The sequence below is a fragment of the Leopardus geoffroyi genome, chromosome B4, assembly GCF_018350155.1.
Source record: "Leopardus geoffroyi isolate Oge1 chromosome B4, O.geoffroyi_Oge1_pat1.0, whole genome shotgun sequence".
NCBI classification, from domain to species: Eukaryota; Metazoa; Chordata; class Mammalia; order Carnivora; family Felidae; genus Leopardus; species Leopardus geoffroyi.
The window spans coordinates 27,162,086-27,189,363 of NC_059341.1; the positions used below are offsets into that span (position 1 = coordinate 27,162,086).

Here is a 27,278-nt window from a genome sequence, read left to right on the forward strand (position 1 = left end):
AAATTAAAAATAGACCTACCCTATGACCCAGCAGTAGCACTGCTAGGAATTTACCCAAGGGACACTTGTACCCCAATGTTTATAGCAGCACTCTCAACAATAGCCAAATTATGGAAAGAGCCTAAATGTCCATCAACTGATGAATGGATAAAGAAATTGTGGTTTATATACACAATGGAGTACTACGTGGCAATGAGAAAGAACGAAATATGGCCCTTTGTAGCAATGTGGATGGAACTGGAGAGTGTTATGCTAAGTGAAATAAGCCATACAGAGAAAGACAGATTCCATATGTTTTCACTCTTATGTGGATCCTGAGAAACTTAACAGGAACCCATGGGGGAGGGGGAGGAAAAAAAGAAAAAAGAAAAAAAAAAAAAAAAAGAGGTTAGAGTGGGAGAGAGCCAAAGCATAAGAGACTCTTAAAAACTGAGAACAAACTGAGGGCTGATGGGGGGTGGGAGGGAGGGGAGGGTGAGTGATGGGTATTGAAGAGGGCAACTCTTGGGATGAGCACTGGGTGTTGTATGGATACCAATTTGACAATAAATTTCATATATTTAAATAAATAGATAAATAAATAAAGTGGAAAAAAATGAAAAGAAGAATGGAATGATCACTACACTGTAGCCAATGGGATGAGAACAGACTGTATGGAGCATGAGAGAGAGGCAAACTGGTTAAGAGGTTAGAGCAAAACTACAGGTAAGCTGAATGCAGCAACATGTAAAAAGAATTACACACCATGACCAGTGGGATTATTAGAGAAATGCAAGATTGGTTTAAAGGCTGAATATTAATTAATGTTATATGCCACATTAAAAGAATGCACTTATCATCTCGATAGATGTAGGAAAAAAACAAAACAATCCCATGTCCTTTCATGATAAAAATGCTTAACAAACAGAAAGGGAAGAGAACTTCTTCAACCTGGTAAAGGGTATTTACAAAACACCCACAACTAACATCATAAACTATACAGGAAGACTGGATGCTTTTCCACTGAGAACAGGAACAATACAGGATGGTCATTCTCACCACTTCAATTCAACATTTCGCTGGAGGTTCTAGCCAGGGTAATTAAGTAAGAAAATTAAATAAAAGCTTCCAAACCATAAAGGAAGAAATAAAACTGTCTCTCTTTGCAGATTATCTTGTATATAGAAAAATCTAACACAGCTACAAACAAAACAAAACAAAAACAAAAAACAAAAATTATTAAAGCTGAAACTGAGTCATCAATGCTACTGGATACAATATAAACATACAAAAACCAATTGTGTTGCTATACCCTTGCAATGAACAATCTAAAGAAAAATAAGAAAATAATTCCATCTATAGTAGCATCACAAAGAATAAAATACTTAGAAATAAGTACATTTAATAAGTACAAGACTTATACACTGAACACTGGAAAACATTGTTGAAAGAAATTAAAGAAGACCTAAGCAAATGGAAGGCCCTCCCATGTTCACATTTTAGATCTAATGTTGTTAAAGATGACGATACTCCTGAAGTTGATCTGCAGATTCAGCACAATTCCTCTCAAAACCTCAGCTGCCTTTTTGGAAGCAACTGAGAAGCTGATAATAAAATTTATATGGAAATACAGGGGCTCATAACAGTTTCTAAAGTAATTTTGGAAAAAAAGAACAAGGTTGGAAAACTCACTTCTCAATTTTAAAAAACTTTCTGCAAAGCAACATTGATCAAGACAGGGCGGTACTGATGTAAGGATAAACATATAGATCAATGAAATAGAATTGAGAATCCAGAAATAAGCACAGGTATCTGTGATCATCTGACTTCAAAAATTTGCCAATGCCATTTAATGGGCAAAGTAGAGCCTTTTAAACAAATAGTACTGGGACAAATTGAATATCCACATCCAAAACCATGAAATCAGATGGCTAACTCATACCATATACAAAAATTTACTCAAAATTAATCAAAGACCTAAAGGTATGAGCTAAAAATGTTAAAATCTTAGAAGCAAACATAGGGATAAATCTTCACAACCTTGGGGTAGGCAATGTTTCTTAGATATAACACTAAAACACAAGCAACAAAAGAAAAAAAATTAGATTTCATCAAAATCAACTTTTATGTTTCAAAGGACACTATCAAGTAAATGAAGTTAAACCCACAGAATAGGATCAAGTGCTTGCAAATCATACATCTGATAAAGACATATCCAGAATATGTAAAGAACTCTTAAAACAGTAGTAAAATAATTCAGTTAAAAATGGGCAAAGGATCTGAATAAACATTTTTCCAAAGAAAATACACAAATGACCGATAATCAGAGCTCAACATTCATCAAATGCAAATCAAAAGTGGGATACCACTCATACCCATTAGCAAGGCTATTAAAACACACACACAAAAAAAACCCAGAAGGGCTACCTGGGTGGCTCAGTCAGCTAAGCATCTGACTTTGGCTCAGGTCATGATCTCATGGGTTCATGGGTTTGAGCCCCACATCGGGCTCTGTGCAGACAGCTCAGAGCCTGGAGCCTGCTTCAGATTCTGTGTCTCCCTTGCTCTCTGCCCCTCCCCTGCTCATGCTCTGTCTCTGTCTCTCAAAATGAATAAACGTTAAAAAAAAAAAAAAAAAAAAAAAAAAGAAAATAACAAGTATTGGTAAGAATGTGCAGAAATTGGAAACTTCTTACACTACTAGTGGGAATGAAAATCATGCAGCTGCTTTGGAAAATAGCCTGACATTTCCTCGAAAGATTAAACACAGAATTACCATACAGCCCAGCACTTCTACTCATAGGTATATGGCCAAGAGAAGTGAAAACATATGTTCATACAAAAACTGATAATGGATGCTCAGAGCAGCATTATTTATAACACCCAAAAGACAGAAACAACAGAAATGGGCAACCATATGTGGCATATCCATTGTTAAAAATAAGACAACAGGCCCCAGATAGAGTCACTGGTGTAAGCCTCATGTAACCAAAACAAAACCTAATTACAGTTTCAACTCTCCCAGAAATAGAATCTTAAGCCCATCAATCAGAACTCACCTGATTAGAACCAGTTTATTTGCCTGATAAACTGGGACATCCCCTAAAGGAAAGTAACTTTATGCAAACCAGTGTGTTTTTTGCTATTACTTCCTTGTTCCTGCTCTCTTCTGCCTGTGAAAATCTTTCATTTATATTTTCAAGTCTTCCCTTCTGCCTATAAACGCCCTTTGTGTCTGCTAGATTGGATGTTGCCTGATTTGAATTTATTTTTGTTCAAACAATCTCTTAAAATTTTTAATATGCCCCAGCTTATCTTTTAACACCATGTGATGGACTATTATTTGGCCATAGAAAGGAATGAAGTGCTGATAGATGCTACAGCATAGAAGAACCTTGAAAGTATTATGCCAAGTGAAGGAGGCCAGTCACAAAAAACACATACTGCATGATTCTATTTCTATGAAATGTCTAGAAAAGGCAAAAGCATGGAGACAAAAAGTAGATAAGTGGTTATTTAGGGCTGGGGGGGAATGTGGGGACTGGGGGAGTGATAGCTAATGGGCACAAGGTTTCTTTTGGAGCTGATGAAAGTGTTCTAAAAATGATTATGCCTATTGTTGCACAACTTTGTGGTATACTCACAACCACTGAATGGGACACCTAAAGTGGTGAATTGTGTAGAATATGAACTAAATCTCAGTAAACTTGTTATAAGAAAAAAGAAAAACTTTGCACCAGGTAATCTAGGTTTAACTCCCATCTCTGTCCCGGACTGGCTGTGTAACTTTACAAATGTTACTTAACTTGCATACGCTTCAGTCTCCCCGTAAATAAACGGCGATAATAATAGTTCCCATCTCACAGGGTTGTTGTAAGGGTTGAGAGCCAGTACGTGTAAAGGTCTAATAAAGAAAAAGTGTTATCACTTACTCTACTCTTAAGTATAGATTCCCAAATAAGTGCTCCTTCCCTATGACCTTGAGGTCCGGTTCTATTTTCATGACTCTATTTGAAAGAGTAGGTGGTGGGCTCGTTCTACGGGGGGGCTCTTCTTTTTAGAGAACCGTGGGAGAGCAAAACCGAAACGAACCTGAAAGCAAAGGCATCTTCAGTCCGGCAACTTTCGCCTAGTTTGACCCTCTAGGCTTCCCGTTCCTTACGCCTCAGCACGCACGCGCAGGAGCCAGGTGCCCTTTTCGTCTTCCTGCCTCTGTTACTTTGACAATGGCGGCTCGCGTTGTGGGGTTGTTGGCCAGTTTACCCCTCTGTACTCAGAGAAGTCAAGTGCTGCGTCCTATCCACAGGCGTCTCAGTTGCCCAAGAACTGTAGCCGCAGAAATTAAAAGAGAAGAGCAGTCGTCGGGGAGCGTGGAGACAGGTGATGGCGCCGTGTCCTCGGTTTGCTCTGTAGCCGCGACCCACCGCGGGCGAGGGAAGGGGGAAGAGACTGGGATCGCGGGCGAGCGCGTGGCCTGTGGACACGGCCGAGGAGCCTTTGGCAATAGGGTGAGGTTGTGTCCCGTCCTCCTCTAATCTCACTAGGGGAACTTAGAGCCACCCGTTGCTCATGGTAGTAGTGGGGTGTGATGTTAATTCGGGGAGGCCTGTGCCCAGTAATGAAGTTGTTTAAATCTTTGTGAAGTTCAGGCCACGAGCACAGTTTGCTTATATTTTATACTTTGATAAAATACAGTGATAACGGTGATGCTACATATCGGTCAGTTGCTTCATTCACAGAGGACGGGTGTATTGAAGCATTAATGAGTAACAGTATTCCCCGCTTCCGAATGTAGGATTCTGCCTGTGAAAATTATTGCCTTTTGCTTTATCCTTTTGGCCGTTTTAGTAACCTGGTAACGGGTTTGCATTCACTGGAACAGGCTGCCGACCCGGAGACGTTCTAAATTTATATGCTTCTTTGCGTATTATTGAAGCCCTGTTGTGACCCCCAAGAGCTGTATCTTCTTTACAATTTTTAAAACGATGTAGCAAAAAATGTTTCATTGTCTCCACTTAACAGGTGTAGAAAGAGGCTAAAAGAACCAAGCAACTTGTGTAAGGTTACATATCGAGTTCATTTAGATCTCGAGTGAAGTTAATAGGCAAAATGTTTATTTCTACCATTTCTTGGAGCTGTAGTTTTAAGAGAGAAAATTACTTCTGGTAGTAGTTTTATAGTAGGCTGAACAAGTAAAATGTTCCCTCCTAAAATAAATGGTAGGATTTTTCTTCTCCTCAGACTGTAAATAAAGGGTCGTATTGACAGGGAGTGGAAGTGTTACTTAATATGACTTTTCATGGAAATACTGATTGGATTGTTTTTGGTAGAAGCTGTTTTTGTTAAAAATTCTTAAGTAACTCTGAAAATTTGAGTAAGAATTGTGCCAAAGAAGCTGTTTTAATTTAGCATCTGAATAGTGGTTTAAATTTGGGAGTATTTTCATATGCTCTTTGAGAAAATAGAACTCTGTAAAGTTGGCATGGAAGGAGTTATTACTCGTTTATAGATGAGAAAACAGGCTAGTCCAAGTGGCTAGCTCAAACTTATCCATCTATTAAGTAGCAGTGATAAGGAAAAAACCTGATTCCAAGGCTGTACTCTTCATTTAGTACAGCTTTGTTGTTTTTGTTAGAAAATGTGTTTCATTTTGTATCATATAACTGGCTAAATATACAGGGACTCTTGTGGTGTGCAACAAAATCATCATTTGAATTTCTTTTCCATTTTTAAAAAGAGAAGGAAGTAACTGCACCTTATACTCAGAAGCATAAAATTTTATCATTGGAAGGAACTTGGGAAATATCCAGTTGAGGTTTCCATTTAATGTGAGAACTCATTGGAAAACATTCCCAGTAATGTTTTCTAGTAACAAGGAACACACTATTTCATAAATCAGCTAATTCCATCTTTTGGTTGGGTTCTAATGGTTTGAAAATGTTTGTAATGAGCTAAAATCTACCAATTTCCCATTTCCATGTTAGTTTTGACATAGCTTTCATTTGAGTAGTGGAAAAGAACCCCGATTTTAAGAGTAAGAATATATAGTGTATATAGTGTATTATACTCTTTGGGATGCAGGTGACAGAAGCTAAGTCAAATTAGCTTAAGTAGAAAGGGGAGAATGTACCAACCCGTGTAACCAAACTCCAGAAAGAGCCAACTGCTTTAAGGTCAACTGGGTGGATATGGTCAATGTGCGGTAGTGTTTTCTTCAGCTGTTTTTTGGTGGCCTCCTTATCTCGGATTCTTCTGCATGGAGGCATGACCACCAGCAGCTTCAAGTTTACATGCGTATAGCCTTTTCCAAAGGGAAGAATAAGATAATCTTATACCTAAATTTGAAGAATTCTGAGAAGGAGCTTTTGATTGATCACACCCCCACCTCTTGGACCAAGAGGAGCTTTCCAAAATAGTCTGATAATCTTAGTCTCTCCGAGGGGATGAGGGTCAGTATCCTAGGTAGGATAACAATATTGACAGCCCCCCACAACCTCATAGAGTGGTTTCCTGCCAGCAGGGGTGTGCTATCACTTAAACAAGGGGGACAGAGGCTAGGCAATCAGATAACAGCATTCTAGAAGATGCTATCCAGTTTATTAGATATTTGATTTTGTGCAAGTTTTTTTTTTTCTTTTTTACCAGTAATGATACCTGCTCCATCACAAAGCTTATTCTGATATTTGAAATAGAGCGTATTTGTAGAGGCTTGGAAAACTGAAGTGCTGCACGAACAGAGGGTTTGCTGTTAAGAGTTGAAGACAGCATTCGGGTTCTCATTAGTTTTCCTCCAGGCTGCAAATCCCGCTTAATCTACAGTAATTCTCTGTCAGCTTCTAGACCTTTTACCACTCCTCGCCATTTTATATCTGTTCATTCCCTGTGCACATCCCAGAGGTGAAGACGTCGCTTTGACTCATTTTGAGCTTTCATCAAATCAAACTTTTGGGCCTCTTGTATGCAACTGCTGCTAGGTTAATTTTCTTCCCCATTATGTCATTGTGTCTTTATTTATTTTAATGTATATTTATTTTGAGAGAGAGAGAGCGAGCTATCAGGGGAGGGGCAGAGAGAGAGGGAAACAGAGAATCCTGAGAAGGCTCCGCACTGTCTGCACGGAGCCCGGTGTGGGGCTGGAACTCATGAACCTGTGAGATCATGACCTGAGCCGAAGTCAGGAGCCAGGCACTTAACCGACTGAACCACCCAGGTGCCCCGATGTTGTTTTCGATTTTAAGTGCAGGACAGTATTTAGTCTTAGTTTTTTTTTATTAAGTTTATGCTTACCAGATTATGTCATCAAGACCATTGAAATTGAGTCTGTCATAAAATATTAGCACTTACTACTTTTCAGTCTCAACTTTGTGTTATTCGTAGGTTTGATAAACCTTTTATGAGGGAATAAATTTAAACTTCCTGAACTTTTTGTCTCCCCTTCACAACTTTGTCCTCATCATTTTTACCTACTGTTGTTCAGGCCAGAGCTGTAAATACTTTAGATTGTACCTCTCCCGGCTTTTTAAGCAGATTTCTTCATCTTTTATCAGACTTCTCTATCAATCTTAAATTCAGTCTCTCCTCTTTCTTAGTGATCAGCTGCAGGGATATACTTGCATAAAAATCAAAGACATCGTATGCAGATGATATTGTGGTATTGTTTGTAATAGTGACAGGAGGTAAACCATCTGAATATCAGTAGAGAATTGGCTAAACTGTGATAAATTAACAAGAATACTTACACAGTTACTTTTATTTATTTTTTTTACACAGTTACTTTTAAAATGAGGTAGACATATACTGATACAGATATCCCCAGTGTATTAAATTTTTAAAGGCATATTATAAAACAATGTGAAATATGATTTTGGTAATTTTGTGTAAAAAATGTTTATCTGTGGAGAAATGCAAATATTTGTATATGCCTTAAAAATGTATGAAAACATAGGTACCAAACTTAATGGTTGAGTGTTATTAGGGGCAGAGAACTAGGGAAGGATTTATACTTAAACTTTATAAAATGTAATAATTTGACTTTACTTTTACAGTAAGCATTTAGGCAACAGTCTGGACTCCGTAAAAATCAGAGACAAGAATGTGTAAGTGGTAGTTACAAAGGGAAAAGTGGGTAAGGTGGTCTAGGCAGAGCCTATATCAAAAAAAAAGAAGAAGAAGAAGGAAATAGGGGCTAATTGGAAGGACTGTCAGTGGACTTGAGATCACAGTGAATAGTAATAGTCCCTGTCCTCAATATCTAGAAGACAGATATTCTTCCATATTGTTAAGTTATTACAACACCGTGAATTACGTTCTTTCACAGATGTTGAAGTAAGGTAATACGGAGGTGGAGGAGATACCTACCATGGAAAGTCAGAAGTCTTCGCAGACCTATGGGAGGATGAATGGGAGTGTTCGGGGCAGAAAATGAGAAGGTGGGCATTCCAGTCAGAGACAAGAAGATAGTCAAAGTTCACAGTGTGTGGGGTACCTTAAGTGAACATTGCAGAAGGAGGAAATGGTAGACATTGAAGAGGAGAGATGGGGCAAAATGCCAATAACTATCCCCATGCTGTTGGGTTTAGGCTTGATCTTGAATGCAGTAGGGAAGCTATTGAAAGGTTTGAAGCAGGGAAGTCAAAGAATACGACTTTTTTTAAAAGATTGATTTATAAAGATCACTTTGGCACCAGAGATAATGGCTTGAAAAGGAAAAGACCAGCGTGAATAAGACCATTTGAGGAATCCGGCTGTTGTGATACAGGCCTTGAAATAAGAGATTGATGTTAAAGAATTGGCATCCGGAATGGAGATGTGGACCCCTATTTAAGAGATGTATTTTCAGCATCTCGTACAGTGAAGGCAGGAATCAAACTCAGCATGTGTTTGATCAGTTAGAAACGTGGGGTATGTCAGGGCTAAGAGTTCTGTGGTGTGCCACTGGAGACTACCTCCAGGCCTTTGCTAACGAACAGGGTTTAGGGTACAGCGAGCTCTTACTGCATTAACACACATTTCTGTCTTGTCCATGAGAATGTCTTGGAGTTTGCTGAGATCAAGGTACAGTGTGTTTGCAGTATTCCTTGATCTATCAGTTTTATAACCTTTTTTTTTTAATTTTTTTTTTTTCAACGTTTATTTATTTTTGGGACAGAGAGAGACAGAGCATGAACGGGGGAGGGGCAGAGAGAGAGGGAGACACAGAATCGGAAACAGGCTCCAGGCTCTGAGCCATCAGCCCAGAGCCCGACGCGGGGCTCGAACTCACGGACCGCGAGATCGTGACCTGGCTGAAGTCGGACGCTTAACCGACTGCGCCACCCAGGCGCCCCCAGTTTTATAACCTTTTGAAAGGAGTCGAAAAGCATCTGCTGATTTCCATGTTATCAGTTATATTTTCTGTCCTATTTAATCTCTTTGGAATTTGTTGTGGGTATTGTTACCATACTTGGTGGTTTATAATCTCTAGAATCTACCATTCCAGATATTCAAAAGAAACACTTTTAGGCCACCCAACTAGAAGTTAAGTATCTTGGAGGAAAAAATATGTTGCTAAAATTCAGCATTTGGCCTTAATACACTCTTAGAACTCGAATGATTTTCTTTTTCCTTATACTTGGTTGTTGATTCTTCGTCTGTGGTCAATTGATTAATATCTAATTCTTGACTGTTACAGTTCTTGTCTTCATTTCCTGTGATGGTAAAGCCCCCAGCCCTAGTTTGGTTTTGAATGAAAAAAGAAATTACCCCCTATTTCTTTAGTAAAATTACCATGAATTCTTAAGGACAGCAGCTGAGTTTTAAATTGGTTGATGTGCCTGTGATGCACAGCACAAGATAGTTGGTAACGCACTGTTAATTGTTTGAGCTAGATCAAGACCCATGACAAAGAAAAACAACAGTAACTTACTTTAATACATTAAAGTTATTTTTTAAGTTTATTTATTTATTTTGAGAGAGAGAGTGGGGGAGGGGCAGAGAAGAAGAGAGAGGGAATCCCAAGCAGGTTCCACAATGTCTATGCAGAGCCTGACACGGGGCTCGAACCCATGAACCCTGAGATCATGACCTGGGCCGAAATCAAGAGTCTGACTAAGGCACCCAGGTGCCCCAATACGTTAAAGTTCTAAACTTCATTCTCATTTACAATCAGGTTTATAATAATTTCTTTTAGGCTTTGGTATGTGACAACCTTGTACAGGTTTTATATGTGTGTATTTGGGGTAGTGTTAAACGGGTGATTTTACGTTCCTGATTTGGCTTTTATTTTTTTTTAATGTTTATTTATTTTTGAGACAGGGAGAGACAGAGCATGAACGGGGGAGGGTCAGAGAGAGAGGGAGACACAGAATTTGAAACAGGCTCCAGGCTCTGAGCTGTCAGCCCAGAGCCCGACGCGGGGCTTGAACTCACAGACCGCGAGATCATGACCTGAGCCGAAGTCAGACGCTTAACCGACTGAGCCACCCAGGCGCCCCTGATTTGGCTTTTAAAACTTTGTGGATATTTCTCTTTTCAGTGCTCTGCATTGAATATAGTATATCAAAACTGGGAAAGTGGACAGTATTAATGATAATTACAGGAGAATGGTAAATGAAAATCGAAAGTAGTATAGCTTCATTCTTTTACAGGTGAAGAAGAAAGATGAGATTTGGATAAAGTGGTTTTAGTCAGCTATAAAATCTGTATATACCTTATCAAAATATGCTTTACATTTTATATTTGTGTGTTTGTGTTTTTGTGTTGGAAATATTTTGTCTCATTCATAGGCTCTGAAGGCAGGACTCCCAAAAAGACATTCTCTGAGGTGCAGAAAGAAAGACGAGAACAGGCACAGCGAACCGTTTTGATACATTGTCCAAATAAAATCAGTGTAAAAAAGTTTCTAAAATATTTATCCCAACATGGACCTATTAATAATCATTTCTTCTATGAGAGCTTTGTAAGTATTTGAAAAACAGTCTGACATTCATGCTTTTGAAAGTTAAACGTTCCATTCATTATTTGCAGTATGGTAAAGTTAGATTCTCTTTTGATATCTTACATCCCTCTTTAAATTTCTTTAATGATCTTTTTATAGGAGAATAAAAATCCTTATGGCATTATTACTATGGGATTATAAGTAATTTATAACTGACTGATTCCATTATTTGAATCCTTTAAGTAGTCTCTTATCTTACTGATAAAGTCCAAGGGGAGGGGATTTTTGTTTTGCCTTTTAATTTTATCTTTCATCATTGTTTTCAGCTTCTGTTGACTCTTACCAGTTTATAGTGTTCCTTTTCTTAATCTCCTTGTAATGATTAAAACCAGTGCTTGTGTTAGAAGTATATCATTTGTAAATTTAAAAAATCAATATTTTTTTAGTATTACAATAATTGTTTGGAAATTTGAGCAAAAATCCTATTTAAAATATATCAGTCTGAGATGTGTTCTGTTTTTTCTTACGTTTTTGGCATAGGGTCTTTATGCTGTTGTAGAATTTTGTCAAAAGGAAAGTGTGACTTCACTGCAGGATGGAACTCGTACTCCAAGTATGGGCACAGAAGCTGCAATTCCATTCAGATCACGTGTCTTCAATTTAAAGACGAAGAATCCGTCAAACCCGACTTCAGAACAGTCACGTGTACAATGTAGTATTCATGCACCTCCTTCTAGCAAGAAGCTTCTTGAGTTACTTTGTTACGCAGAAAGTGTAAGTTTGTAGGTGTACTTCTCCAGTATCTAAAAATATGTGTGTGTGTGTTTGACATTATTTTCTTTATTATAGGTTCTTATAAAATATTCAGACTACAGAATATGTTGAGTGAAAAGTGAAAGCAGTCCTTCCCCACTCTCCTCCCCCACACTCTGCTTGTATGCCTGGCAAGTAACCACAGTCTTACAGAGTTTTCAGCCTTTGGACTATTCAGGTTTTCTTTCTTCAGTCAACATAATGGCATATAGTTGTACCTGGCATTTTTCTATAAATGTAAAAGTATCTTGGGGCACCTGGGTGGCTCAGTCAGTTGAGTTTCCAACTTCGGCTCTGGTCATGATCTCACAGTTCTTGAGTTCGAGCCCATATTGGGCTCACTGCTGTCAGCTTGTTGGATCTTTTGTCCACATGCCCCCCTGCCCCTGTCCCACTTGTGCTCTCTCAAAAATAAGAAGTATCTCAAAAAAAAAAAAAAAAAAAAAAACCCAAAAACCTCATTTCTGATTTAATCTATTTTTGCTGCCCTAACATTGTTTATATTAGTTTTGGCTTTATCAGTTCATGTTTTTGATCAAAGGGCTATTTTTTGTTTTGATTTTCTAATTTTAAAAATTTTATTTCTAACCTTACACATTTTCTTTACTCTCTGTTACTTGTTTTTCTTTTTTTTTTTTTTTCAACGTTTATTTATTTTTGGGACAGAGAGAGACAGAGCATGAACAGGGGAGGGGCAGAGAGAGGGAGACACAGAATCGGAAACAGGCTCCAGGCTCTGAGCCATCAGCCCAGAGCCTGACGCGGGGCTCGAACTCACGGACTGCGAGATCGTGACCTGGCTGAAGTCGGACGCTTAACCGACTGCGCCAGCCAGGCGCCCCTGTTACTTGTTTTTCTTGATTTGAACACGTAGTTCAGTTATTTTCAATATTTTTTCCGAATATGGGCATTTGAAGCTATGATTTTTATTTTAAATACTCCAGTGCACAGTTTCAAAAGGTGATGTTTTTAACACCAGTTTTCTGGTGAAGATACAGGATTACTATTCTGAGGAGTTGAGGGATCTTGGGCCTTGGTTACCTGAAGCATTGCTTATTTCTTGTGTTTCCTGCCTTTAACATTGGTTCTTTTCCTCCCCAACTTTGTTTAAAATGTCTAGCTTTGTGGTTGTTTTGACCTCTTTCTGGAGCATTTTAACTACTTTCATTTTCCTGAAACAATACTTTATACATATTGCATAAGAAATGTAGTGGTTTTGATTTTTGCTGATGTCATCATTCCTCAGTCCTTTTTTTTTTTTTTGAAATTAATTTAACTATTTAATATTTAACCCAATAAATCTAAAATATGCATTTCAGCATATAATCACTATACAGTTATTAATGAGATATTTTAGGTTTTTGTTTCAAAAAAATCATCAGATCTGGTGTGTATTTTGCACATACAGCACAACTCAGATCACACCAGCTACCTTGTCTCCATAATCCTCAAAGACATTGTGAGGGATATTTTCTCAGGGTGCGTAAGCTGTGGGCTTGAGTGTATTCTATTTAAATATTAAATACCCAGATTCCTTGAGTAGGTTAGAGACTTGGGCAGATGATCCCCAGGTTATATGCAGACTGGTTGACTAACCATACTCTGGTTGACCATTAGCCGTAGAGACTTAGTAACCACTTGCCGAATAAATGGATCATGGTCTGGACTAGCAATTGACTCCTAAACTTGTTTCATCAGAATTACCTATAAAACATACCAAAATTTTGCTTACTGGCCCTAACTACAGAGATGCTGACAATTTAGTTGTGGATTAAAGTGCCAACATTTGTATTTTTATTTTCATTTACTTATTTTTTTATTTTTCTATGGTTTTACACTTTATTATTATTATCATCATCACTCCTCAGTCCTTTTTAAAGGATATTTTTAAAACATCTGCTTTTAGGGTGGAAGGAAAAAAGTACATGTTTTTCAGCTCGGTCTCCAAAGCCATCGAATCTCTAGAAGTAAAATGGCAACTATCTTATGTGACCTGTACGTTTTCTATATGTTGCTGCTTTTGTTTTGGCCAGCTAGATAGATGATCAGCTGAACACTCTGCTGAAGGAATTGCAGTTGACAGAGGAGAACACTAAGCTCCGATACCTCACCTGTTCTCTTATTGAAGATATAGCGGCTGCGTATTTCCTGGACTGTACTGTCAGACCCTTTGGCTCTTCAGTGAACAGTTTTGGGAAATTGGGATGTGACTTGGACATGTTTTTGGATCTGGATGAAATTGGAAAATTCAGCGCCAACAAGGTAATTGTATTGCTTTAGGTCACTAAAAGTAATCTTTGGACTTAATAAAATTATAACTTGATTTCTAAACTTTAATAAACCTTGTGGTTAAAGAATATGGTCTATTTGATATTAGCTCTTTGGAATTGTAAAGTCTTTCTTCGTATCGGTGTAGCGTAGAATCATTTTTTGTGACTATTCTACACATAATAAAATGATTATTTTTTCCTTGGGTTCTGAAATTTTTCCATTAGGCCAAGGTTATTCATTGTCTTACTCAAATGATCTGTATCTTAACTAATTTTTTTTTAATCTGTGTGATCTAGTTATTGAAATATTTCGAAATCTCATGATGTTTGTTTGGTTTTGTTAATTTCTCCTAGGAATTCTTTTGATTTTTGTTTTGTTCAAAGGCTGTGTTAGCAACGTGTAGGTATATAGGTGTATGATTATTATATCTTCTGACTGGGTTCATTTATCATTAAATTCTGTCTTTTATCTCTATACATGCTTTTTCCTTAAGTTCTTTTTTGTTAAGATGACCACTTGTTACTTCCTTCACGTATCTTCTGTATCTTCATTTTCAGCCTTTATACATGCTCTTGTATTTTGTTTTATTTTATTTTTTGAGACAGAAAGAGACAGAGCATGAGCGGGGGAGGGTTAGAGAGAGAGGGAGTCACAGAATCCGAAGCAGGCTCCAGGCTCTGAGCTGTCAGCACAGACTCTGATGCGGGGCTCGAACTCATGGATGGTGAGATCATGACCTGAGCCAAAGTCGGAAGCTCAACCGACCGACTGAGCCACCCAGGCGCCCCCATGCTCTTGTATTTTGAATATCTCTGATGAATAGCAGATCACTGAATTTTGTGCTTTTACTCTGATCTTGAGTCTTTGAAGTCAATGTGTTTATTCATTATTACTGATAATTTTTGAGTTCATTTTTACTGTGTTATTTTTTATTTATGTTTTTCAGTGCTTTATCTTTGCTTTTCATTTCCTTTTCCTTCCTCCTATTGGAGTCCTGCTTTTTTTAAAAAAAATAAAGCTGAAGTACAGTTGACACAATGTGACATAAGTCTCGGGTGTACAGTACTTAAAAAGATCATATGTTATGCTGTCCTCACCACGAGTGTCTGTCTTGTCACATCTGTCACCATACAATGCTCTTGCAGTACCAGTGACTGTATTCTCTGTCCTCTACCTTTTATTCCTGTGGATTGCTGCTTTATTCCTGCCTCATCCCACTTTCTCCTCTTCAAGTTTGGAAATTATATATTCCATTCAGTTCTTATTAACATGCATATGTAACAGGTGAAGTGAACCAGTATCTCCGCCATTCTCCCACACAATATAAGGGACGCTTTCATTTAGTTACAACTTGGAAAAGGCTTCTGTGTGTTTATAAAATGTAGGTTTTATAAATCTCTGTCTTCTCTTACGTATTTCAAACTAGGAATCTTCTCTACGTGGATGTCCAGTTGACACTTGAACCTACCATTTTGAAAATAAAACTTTTTTCATTCTTTGTAGATACTCTTGGTGAGTTTGTATGAAAGTTCTTAGGTATGTTTCACATGTTAATTAGTGGCATTTTCGTTTTCCTGATATTTGCCATCTTCTTTGATTCTAAGTTATCTCTCGTATCTCCCCCTTTATGTACATCCTCAAAGCTATAGTGACACAGTTCCTTATAAACTCTCACTTAGATTAATGTCACAGTATGCTGTTTTCTACCTCATTTCTTGTGTCATGTCTTGGTTTTCCAATCTTCGGGCCGTACTGGAGTTATCCTAAAAGACTGATTGGATCTTCTCACAGACATAGAATGGGTCTTCTCGTTAGCATAGTATTGAAATGATCTGTCTCTTAATTAATTTTAGTAACGATTTCTCATTATATGTCTTTGTATACCCAGTGTTCCAATCACATCATTTAATTACCAAATTATAAGGCACTTTTAGAACATGAATACTGGCTAATCTGTCTCTTCAGTGGGGAGTGCTCTTAGCCACTATTCCCTGACTGCCGTTCCCTGGTAGTTTTCAAAGGCCAGTTCTTACTCTGCCTTCTTGACACCATCTTGATTTTTTTTCTTCTCAGAATTAATTACTCTTTTTTTTTTGTAGTATCTTGCTCATATTTCTGTCTCCAGATTCCTCCTATGTTATGTTTAGTTAGCGGCTGATATATTCCTCCCACTATATCGTAAGCTAGGGCAGGGCAGCAACCATGTCTGTTCATTTTCTTATCCCACACAGTGCCTGGCATAACTCAATATGTTCTGCTCAGTATATACTTACTGAATTAAAGTAATACAAAACACATAAAAATGAAATGGATCATTCTTAGTAAGACTAACATGTACTTGAAATTGTATTAAATTCCTGGCAGGGACACTTAAGTTGTGCAGGTTATTTTTATTTTAAGTAAAAGACTTTGCTAAATAATCAAGGAGTGTAATAATATACTGTAATGGCTAAAGCCCGGGCTCTAGAGCCAAATTGCAGAAGAGTAATTCTTCTACTTACTAGCTGGGTGATCCTTGATAAGTTATTTTGGTCTTCTCTGTGCCTAGATTTTTCTAGCTGTGAGATTGGGTTGGTGTTATAGCACCTGGCTCGTGGAGTGCCGGAGGGCTTCATCGAGCTAATACATGTGAAGCACGTAGGACGGTGTTCAGCGTGTAATAAGTGTTCCAATGTTGATCACCATCAGCAGCCATATTACTAGTTATTTCATTATTATGCAAGTAGGAAACACACAGTTTTTTCCATTGGAGGCAGAGGTAAGCGTTGGAAACTTTTAGTTGGGTCTTAGATTTCTGAAATATAGAGGTATTCCAAAAAGATGTTTTCAAAGACAGTGCTCCAATCTCACTAAGCAATTTGATGTTATTTGGTATGTAGGTTTAACTAATGAGATGTATTATAAATGTGTACCTTGAAATATGTGCGTGTTTAAGATTATAATAGCTTTGCTACTAGAAATATTAAAAAAAGAAATGTAATGAAAACCAAAAGTACTTTTAAATTCATGTACTTCATGAAAGAGTCTCTTGGACAGCTTTGTGCAATTGTGCACTCTCCTTCCTCTCCTCTTGGTTTGTGTCTCCTTTGGCACATCACCTTGCTTTATAATTCTGGGTGCTTATTTTATTCAGTCCGAGTTGAGGGGAGTTAGGAAGAGTGTGTTAGACTCTTGTATGTCTTTTAGCACTATGTAGAATATTTTGTGCATCACAGGCACTAGAAAGAGATGATTTGCTAATGAGTAAGGGAAAGTTATTTAGCAACTAAATTGTAAACTTTCATGTTTCTTAACGTGTGAACGATGCTCACAAGTGAAATGTGCTGCCTAAGTTATCACAAAGATCATTTTAGTACAAAATTAAAAAAAATTTTTTTTTTTTTAATTTTTTTTTTTCAACTTTTTTTTTATTTATTTTTGGGACAGAGAGAGACAGAGCATGAACGGGGGAGGGGCAGAGAGAGAGGGAGACACAGAATCGGAAACAGGCTCCAGGCTCTGAGCCATCAGCCCAGAGCCCGACGCGGGGCTCGAACTCACGGACCGCGAGATCGTGACCTGGCTGAAGTCGGACGCTTAACCGACTGCGCCACCCAGGCGCCCCTAAAAAAAATTTTTTTTAACGTTTGTTTATTTGTGAGAGAGAGACAGAGTGCGAGTAGGGGAGGGGAAGAGAGAGGGAGACACAGAATCCGAAGCATGCTCCAGGCTGTGCCCTGACACCCCCCAGAGCCCGAAGTGGGGCTCAAACTTGCAAACCACGAGACTGTAACCTGAGCCAAAGTCCGATGCTTAACCGACTGAGCCACCCAGGCACCTCAGTACAAAATTTTAAGCTAAAATCTTGCTCTTTTTCTAATAGGGTTTTTCTTTTTCTGATAGGGTTTTATGTATTACAGGATTTAGGTAACAGAAGTAAAAATTGGTGGCCAAGTCCTATCCTGTTCTCTAAATTATTGCTGTGGGCAAGGCGCTTACCTTGTGTTTTATTTTTATGAGGTATTGGCATAATACCAGAGTAACTAGGAAGAACATAAAAACTTTTTAAAAATTTATCTGAAACATGGGGCGCCTGGGTGGCGCAGTCGGTTAAGCATCCGACTTCAGCCAGGTCACGATCTCGCGGTCCGTGAGTTCGAGCCCCGCGTCAGGCTCTGGGCTGATGGCTCGGAGCCTGGAGCCTGTTTCCGATTCTGTGTCTCCCTCTCTCTGCCCCTCCCCCGTTCATGCTCTGTCTCTCTCTGTCCCAAAAATAAATAAACGTTGAAAAAAAAAAAATTAAAAAAAAAAAAATTTATCTGAAACAAAGAGATGGCAGAGGAATAGCAAAATTAGTAAGAAATGTTTATTGATTTGGCCGTCTGAGAAATTTTTCTTATTTTTATTTGTTTGTTAGAGGAGAGTAGTTTGGGCGGGGGGGTCTTATTTCTGCTCATTATAGATGTGCTTTTCATCATCTGCATCTTCCATAATTGCAGTGTTTTATTTCTCTGTGGAGTGCATTTATCTAAGTAGAATTACCCCATGTGGTTATTGATCTCTTGCTTCTTATATCAGCCAGATTAGGCCAGGTTATGCTTTGGTGATAAACACCTCCCCAAACTCTGCACCTCGCTGTTAATCTCTTGCTAAGGCTGTGTGGCCAAAGCAGGTCGGCAGGGGCACTCTGCACGGGTCTCTTAAGCACCCAGGCTGAGCAGCTTTCACCGCCCGTGCCCGTGCTTCTAGCACCGAAGCAGTGGAAAGGCACAGTGGAGAATGGACCACTAGCTTTTAAAGCTCTGCCTGGAAGTGACTTGTGAAGCCTCTGTTCGTATTTCATTGGCGACAGCAAGTCACGTGACTGTGCTTCACTTTAGAGGGGCAGGAGTGGGACACCCTCCTAAATGTCAGAAAGGCAATGCAGAGTATTTGGCGAATACCTTCTGTAACTTCACATTCCTGCCTATAGTTCACAGCTAGTTCTAGTTTCTAGACTGGAACTCAATTACTGCATTACTCAAATCTATTTTTCTCTGGTGTCATTTTCACTTGTTGCCTCAGCGATTTTATTTTTGTCTCATTTGTAGTGAAAATCTCATTATCTCCTTTCTTCTGAGTACTTCTAACCCTTCCTTTGCATCTGAGTCCAACACAGCTGATACTAGTCTGATACTAATCTCCCATTTCCCCCCCCTTTTTTTTTTCTATCCTGAGATTATTTCACCTCAAATCTGTCTCTTTCTTCTGGTACTGCTTTATCCTGATAGAAGATGTTTCTTTTTCTTTACTTTTCTGTTGAGTAGCTCTGTGCTCTATTTGTTGGTTATTCTTGTTTGGGTTCCTTCCCGTATAAATTGGTATGTGTTTGAATTTTAAAATCGAATAGACCAGGGAACCAGAAGTTATTAAGATCTTTTAACAAAAGGACTAAGCTAGATTTTTGAAATTTTGATGCTCTTAAAGGAAATTTATTTTTTTTCTTCAATATAAAAGTTTCCTAGTTTAATAAAAAGCTTGTCTCGACAGAAATAAATAGAGAAAATACAACATGTTTATTTCTGGGGATTGTTTGTATACATGTCACACCTGTATATTTTTTAATGTCTTTTTTTCTGATTATAAAGTAATAGTTCCAGAAATGTATAATGTAAATATCTCTGATGGTCTCACCACTTGCAGAGGTAACTACTATGAATAATGTAATGAATTTTGTTCTGAATTTTTTTCCTCTGCAGGTAGAAATCCTTCTACCTTTTTATAATAAAACCCTTTATCTTTGCAGATTATAACCTGATATTTTTTTCTAGTTAATAGTGTCTTGGCAGTTCAGTCTACTGCATCTTTTTCAGTATTCCACTGAATGAATGTACTGTAATTTGCTTAACGAGTCCTTTATTTGTTTAGTAACCACATGCGAAGTAACCCCGTTTGAGCTAAAGCCGACCCACGAGTCCTTTATTTGTTAAGACAGTTAGGGTGCTGTCTTTTATTCCCCTCTTAATTGTCAACCGTATTAGTTAATATTCTTTGCTTATTCACAGATACCAGCTCAGACTAGCTTAAACAAAATTTTTAAAAAAGTAGAGGAAGTGTCATAGAACCCAAGGCAAGGAATGTGAATGAGTCTTAGGAAAGAACCAGAACTAGGAAGTGTAAATTATCAAGAGTACATGAGGTACTCAGTTTCTTTCCACATACTTGCTTTATTTTTCTTTCTTCCTTTCCCTTCCCCCTCTCTACACCCCCATTGATTTTTTTTTTTTTTAAACATTTATTCATTTTTGAGAGAGAGTGTGAGCGGGAGACACAGAATCACAGAGAGAGAGGGAGACACAGAATCCGAAGCAGGCTCCAGGCTCTGAGCTGTCAGCACAGAGCCCAACGTGGGTCTTGAACTCATGGACTGAGAGATCACGACCTGCACCAAAGTCGGACGCTTAACTGACTGAGCCACCCAGCCTCCCGTCTTCTTTTTTATTTTTAAGTTTATTTATTTTGAGAGATAGAGAATGCACGCAGGGGAGGGGCAGAGAGAGAGGGAGAGAGAGAATCCTGAGCAGGCTCCACACGGTCAGTGCAGAGTCCGACATGGGACTCGATCTCCCAAACCGTGAGATGATGATCTGAATGGAAGTCAAGAGTCAGACGCTTCACCAACTGAGCCACCCCGGTGCCCCTTGAATGTGTGTTTTTTGTGTTTTGTTTTGTTGAAAATGACTTCAAGCTTTCTTCTAGAGAGTTTATTTAAGAAATTCCTTCTTATTAAAAGCTCCCATTTACAAATGTTTTTATTGTTCAGACCTCAGGAAATTTTCTGATGGAATTTCAAGTGAAAAATGTACCTTCAGAAAGAATTGCAACTCAGAAGATCCTGTCTGTGATAGGAGAATGCCTTGACCACTTTGGCCCTGGTTGTGTGGGTGTACAAAAAATCTTAAATGCTCGGTGTCCTCTCGTGAGGTTCTCACACCAGGCCTCTGGATTTCAATGTGATTTGACTACTAACAATAGGTACTATATCTTTGTTTTGTCATCTTAAATGTGAATATCATAAGGTGTTAGCATAGTTTTTCTTGTACAGAACAGTGGCTTTGGACTTTTATACATGCTTTAATAATAACTTCAAAATTTTTTGAATACTTGGATTTAAAAATTGGAAATATTTTCTCTTAGATATATCTGTTGGCTTTTTGATATTCATAAATAAAATGTTAGGACGCTGTGTTTGAAGTGTTAACATACCTAACGTCATCTGAGGAGAACTGTTTCATTGTTCTTACCTTACATAGGGTGATACCATGAAAACACCTGCAACAGATCTTTTTTTTTTTTTTTTAATTTTTTTTTTCAATGTTTATTTTATTTTTGGGACAGAGAGAGACAGAGCATGAATGGGGGAGGGACAGAGAGAGAGGGAGACACAGAATCGGAAACAGGCTCCAGGCTCTGAGCCATCAGCCCAGAGCCTGACGCGGGGCTCGAACTCACGGACCGCGAGATCGTGACCTGGCTGAAGTCGGACGCTCAACCGACTGCGCCACCCAGGCGCCCCAACAGATCTTCTGTATGTAGTCATCTAAGTATACTTAGAAAATAAAGTAGCACATTGGGTTTGACCCTGAACCTCTGGGTATAGGCAACTTAGGGTCCTAAACCCAGATGGTGTTTGCTTCGGACGGAAAGTGGGTCGGAGCAGCTTCAGTCTGTATAAGTGTTTTCCTTAGCATATTTTCATTTTATTATCCTAGCAGCCTGTTTCCTTAAAAAAATGGGGTGCGAGTGACAAGTTCTTTCCTACTCTGACTCCTTATCATTTTTGTTCTTAGCAGGGAAAACTTCTCAATGCAGGAGTTGAAGTCAGAACTGTAGTGTTCTCACTGCATGCATTAGATTTCACTACATTATCTGTTAGATAATCTGTACTAACAATAGATTCAGAAAATCCATTCAGAGCAGTTTTGCTTAAACTCCTGCTCACTAACAAGGCAGTGCTAAGTACTTCTGAATTTCTCTCAAGTAGCCCAAGGGAGTAAAAATAAGTATACATACTGCGTTTTCTATCATTATTATATTTTCTGTATAGCATGTGTGATAGAACAAAATGGCATCTGTGTCTGTAGCAGTGTTATTTTTATTGTCTTGTTGGGACAGGTTTTTAAAAATTTGTTCTAAAATCTTTCAGGTTTTTATATTCCTGCATTGTTTCTTTATATCGAATACCTGGCACTATTTGACATTTATTTGCAACTTAATTCAGATTCATTTACATAAAACATGTAATCACCTTGAATTTCTAATTTGCCATTTCTTCTGTTCTCTGTAAACTCAGGAAGGAAATGTTTTGATACTTCACAGTTTGAAGTTGATACCGTTAATGGTTTTGTGCCCTCTGTCGGTTCTTTGGGACATTACAAGACATGTTTTGATCAGTAGGAGCTTAACTTTAAAATATTTCTGATTAATAATTTTTTGCATTGTAACTTATGACTAGGAAGCTTTTTGAAAATTGGCTCTAAAGGTCGGTTTCTTTAAAAGACATTTTATCTTTGTAGGTTTTGGTTTTTATCAATGTTAGACATATGTAATTTTGCGTGAATTTTAAGACATTTATACTCTTGATAAAATTAGTACAGTGTTTTCCTTGCTTGCCAAGAACTAGATAACCAAAGCGTGAAAGCCAGGTGTAGAGCCTCTCACTTACTAATGTGTCTGTCTTTATTGATAGTTACTAAAGAGCACATCTGTAGCGTTTCTCTTAATTAAGTCATGTTTAGGAACTTTGATTTAAAAATTCTAAGTTTTACAACTACATCATGATTGTCAACATTTAAAGAATATTTTAGTGGTAATGAATGTGTTTGATAATCAACCATTCACATTCAGTTTTATGTTGCAAATACATAATGCTTCTGATTATCTGATCATGGTGTTCTGAATACACTCAGAAATGGTAAGATATTTACATATGTTCCCAGGTATGTGTTTTATTCTAGTCTGGAGCCATAATTTGGTGGTTTGAAAATTCTTTTTTTTTTTTTTCTTTTGAAGGATTGCCTTGAAAAGTTCTGAACTCCTTTATATATATGGTGCTCTTGATTCACGAGTGAGAGCCTTGGTGTTCAGTATTCGATGTTGGGCTCGAGCACACTCATTAACGAGCAGTATTCCTGGTTCTTGGATTACAAATTTCTCTCTTACAATGATGGTCATCTTTTTTCTCCAGAGGAGATCACCCCCTATTCTTCCAACACTAGACTCCCTGAAAACCCTAGCAGGTAAGACTAGAAGCAATCTATTTTCTCTTTCTGATGTTTTAAATAATATAATTACCATTATCAAAAATGGTGTTATCAAAAACATGTGTGTTTGTTTATTAGTCATATAATTTGTCTTCTGTATTTTTTTAAATTTTTTTTTTTTTTCAACGTTTATTTATTTTTGGGAAAGAGAGAGACAGAGCATGAACAGGGGAGGGGCAGAGAGAGAGGGAGACACAGAATCGGAAACAGGCTCCAGGCTCCAAGCCATCAGCCCAGAGCCTGACGCGGGGCTCGAACTCATGGACCGCGAGATCGTGACCTGGCTGAAGTCGGACGCTTAACCGACTGCGCCACCCAGGCGCCCCATGTCTTCTGTATTTTTAAAACATTGTGAATCTAAAACTTAAGTGCTTTTTATTTTTTTAATGCCCACCAGGGGTCATGAGAGCAGAGGATTTGCAAAGCTGAGGTCTTTAGAGTTCTGCCTTATTTGTGTCAGTTGGCAAGGTTGTTTACAATTATCATGAGACAGTTGGAGCCTCTCTCTTAGTTGACCAAGCCTGGAATGACCTTGGGGAAAAAAAAAAAAAAAAAAAACCTATGCCAGATACAGCTTCTGAGTGGATCATAGTTTCAGGATGGCTTTCCAAATCTGAACTTCCAGATTTATTTATTTATTTATTTATTTATTTATTTATATTAAATATATATATGTATACAATTATATTTATATTTATATTTTTATATATATAATATACATAATACATATATATTTTTTGAGAGAGAGAGAGAGAGACAGAGCATGAGCAGGGGAGGGGCAGAGAGAGAGGGAGACACAGAATCTGAAGCAGGCTCCAGGCTGAGCCATCGGCACAGAGCCCGACGCAGGGCTGGAACTCACAAACTGTAAAAACATGACCCGAGCCGAAGTTGGACGCCTAAGTGACTGAGCCACCCAGGTGCCCCCAGATTTATTTTTAAAGAAGCTAAAAACTGTTCCATGATGTTTTAAAGATCCTAAATGTGGTTTTTAGTTAAAAGTTTACAAGCAGTCTTAGGTGAATTATTTTAAAATTATTATGTTATTTATGTCCCAAATTATTTGACATTTTGGTAGACTGCCAGAAGAGATATTAAAGTATTAGAGTTCTAAATTCTAAACGGAAGGTGGGCGCCTGGGTGGCTCAGTCGGTTAAGTGTCCGACTTCAGCTCAGGTCATGATCTTGCTGTTTGTGACTTCGAGCCCCACGTCGGGCTCTGTGCTGACAGCTTGGAGCCTGGAGCTTACTTCTGATTCTGTGTCTCCCCCTCTCTCTGCCTCTCCCATGCTCATGCTCTGTCTCTGTGTCTCTCAATAATAAATTAACGTTAAAAAAAATTAAAAATTCTAAAAGGAAGGTAAACAAGGGATACACTGAAAATGTATAGATGCTCTATCTTCTGCCCGTCCTGTGTATTGCTGCAGGATAATACTTCTAAAGTATATCCCTGAATCTTCCGTGTTTAAAATAACCTTAAAAGAGATTTTATTCCCTATGGAGTAAACCTCGGTTTACTCAGCTTCGTATTTGAGATCTTCACTTATGGAGCTGTCCCTGATTTCCCAGCCCCTTCTCTCATTCCTCCTCTTCATGTGCTCCCACATTCCACTCGCTATGGTGATGACTCCTTGTATTCTGTCTTAGCACTTTGGTTCATGCTGTTTGTGGGTTGTGACTGGATTGTGACTTCTCTAAATTCTCTCATCTATGCCACTTTCTCTTATCCAAATTAGAAGTAATTCCTTCCTGTGAACGCTGTTAAGTGCTGCATGGCTTAAAGTTGAGCTTTAAAAAAGTTCAGTATGATGGGTTAATGGAAACTGGGAAGTTTTCAGAAGGTAGGGTAGTAGTCACATGTCTCACCGTTGAGGTTGAAATAGATGGGCAGCATCCATGGCTGTGCTCATCTCATTGTTTGGTGTCATTCATTCACTAAATATTTATTGGTGACTTATTCTACATCAGGTGTTATTTTTTGGGGCAGTGACGATATGGACATTGTTCTAAGGTAACTCAATCTGGTAGACGTAAGACATACGTACATACACGCATTAAGTATTAAATGTGGGGAGATCCTCACCAGTAAGCAACCTGTAAATAGTGCTTCCTCTTTAACCTTTGCTGTGTGCATTGATGCCTAAAACTGCCCTCATAGAGACCATTTTGGGAAAAAAAATCATGGAACTTTTGGAGTTCAGCAGCTAAGGAAAGAGTAGGATCTGTAGAAAGTAGGAAGAACTAAGGCAAGTTTATGCTGGGAGCAAGCTATCCCTCACATCTTGATGGCTCTAGTCTAGTCTTACTCGTACTGCTACTCTTCCCAGAGTTGGGCCCTTGACATTCCCTTCCTGGGAACATTTTACTGCCTTTTCTCCTCAGCCCCATTTGTTTCCCACCAATGTAGTTGTAACTAGCAGAGTGATATTCACAAATTCATCTCTGATTGTATTATTCTCTCTTGAAATCCTTCAGTAACTTTCTAAAAACTTTCTGCTAATTATTTTAGAAAAAGAATATGATCTATGGACACATTTACAGTATGTTGAGTTTTTATTTCAAATCTATTTTTTAAAACAATTTAAATTTATTCACATCTAATGGCATCAAAACGGACAAAACTGATTTTGGAATTGTTTAATTTTGTTTTAAAATACCACATTGGTGGTTTAAAATTTTTCTGTGTTAGCTTTTAAACACTAAGTTTGAATTTGTTGTTGCAGTTACTACTCTGAAATTGCCAATAAATGAAATGAATTGTCAATAAGTGAAAAAGCAAATTTGACAGAATTATTGCTACTTTTTTGTCTTTGGTTTTGAAGTCCTAATGATATCTTGAATTTGCCATCAAAGAATTTTTCATAAGTGAATGTATATTAAGGATGTGGTGAAGAGTATTTCAAGAAGAAGTTATCAAAGTTTCTTCTTCTGTTCATTGAAGTATTTTTCAAATTCCATGTTTTTTTACCCTTCCTGATTTTAACCAGTGGTTCCACATTGATATGTATTCACCAGTCTCTGGCCAAGAATGAAAACAGTGTTAGACCATGAAATAATCAAAATCGTCTTGGGTATTCTATGATTGTTTGGCTGAGTGAGTTAAGTCTTGTGTACAGTCATTTTGTTTCTTCTGAGTCGTGCCTCTCACTTGATATCCAAATAGAGGCTCTCAATTCGTATTTCTTAAAAAAGAAAAAATACGTTTGCTTGCCTGTTTGTTTATTAATAAAAGGCGCATAAATTTGTGGAACACCTATGAGCACTTCTAGGACTTGATAAACCACTGTTTGGAGCTTAGAATAAGTCCAAACATTGTAGAGTTGTATTTAGGGGTCTCTTTGATCGTCCTTTTCCTCCTCCCGTCTCACATTTACTTATTTGTGCAAATCGGGAGTGGCAGCACTCTAAACTCCTCGCTGATCCTCAGATGTTTTAGTCTTTTTTACATCTCTGTCTTTGCCTGAAATTGCTTTCTCGCTACCTCCTCAGTTTATGTGGAGAACCTCCTCAAGATTAGGCCAGCGAAGAAAGAAGACAAACCGAGTCCCAGATCTTCTGGCTCCCTCCCGCCTTCCTCGCAGGAGGTGGTGCTCGGGTGGCCTCCAAGTCCTTGGTGCACACCTGCTCGTTGACAGCTGTAACATAGCCGATTTATCTACCCAAGGTGGCCAGGCCTTTCTAGGGCACGCAGTCTCTGATTTATTTCTGCATCTTCTGTTCCTGGCATAGGATTGGGTCCATAGTGGAAGTTCAGTAAATAGATTTCAGATGCTGGGTGAACATTATAAAGTTGAAAACTTTTTGTACTGAGCATGATGGCAACTTTCATGTTTTGGTTACTCTTGAATTTCTGTTTCTCTGTGTTTTTGTATAATCTCCACTGCTCCTCATCCCCCCCATGTCTCTTATCGTGCGTTCTCTCCTTTTTTGGTTTTACTGTCTTTATTTCTGTGCTTAGTGCTTCGTGTGGCATTTTCCTTTTATAAACAGTTGTTTGATTACAGTTTTTTGTTTAGGAC

The 27,278-nt window shown here is 38.2% G+C and overlaps 1 protein-coding gene across 1 annotated transcript in view; it reads left to right on the forward strand.

Annotated features, from left to right (window-relative positions):
- Positions 1-4,124: 4,124 nt before the first annotated feature.
- LOC123589897 (mitochondrial poly(A) polymerase) overlaps positions 4,125-27,278 on the forward strand; it is a 34,020-nt gene continuing 10,866 nt past the window's right edge. The window contains exons 1-6 of the mRNA XM_045462477.1: positions 4,125-4,359; positions 10,743-10,915; positions 11,435-11,668; positions 13,745-13,969; positions 20,760-20,971; positions 23,009-23,235. Of these exons, the coding sequence (XP_045318433.1) occupies positions 4,206-4,359; positions 10,743-10,915; positions 11,435-11,668; positions 13,745-13,969; positions 20,760-20,971; positions 23,009-23,235 (1,225 nt within the window). The 5' untranslated portion in view covers positions 4,125-4,205. The remainder of the gene's footprint in view (positions 4,360-10,742; positions 10,916-11,434; positions 11,669-13,744; positions 13,970-20,759; positions 20,972-23,008; positions 23,236-27,278) is intronic.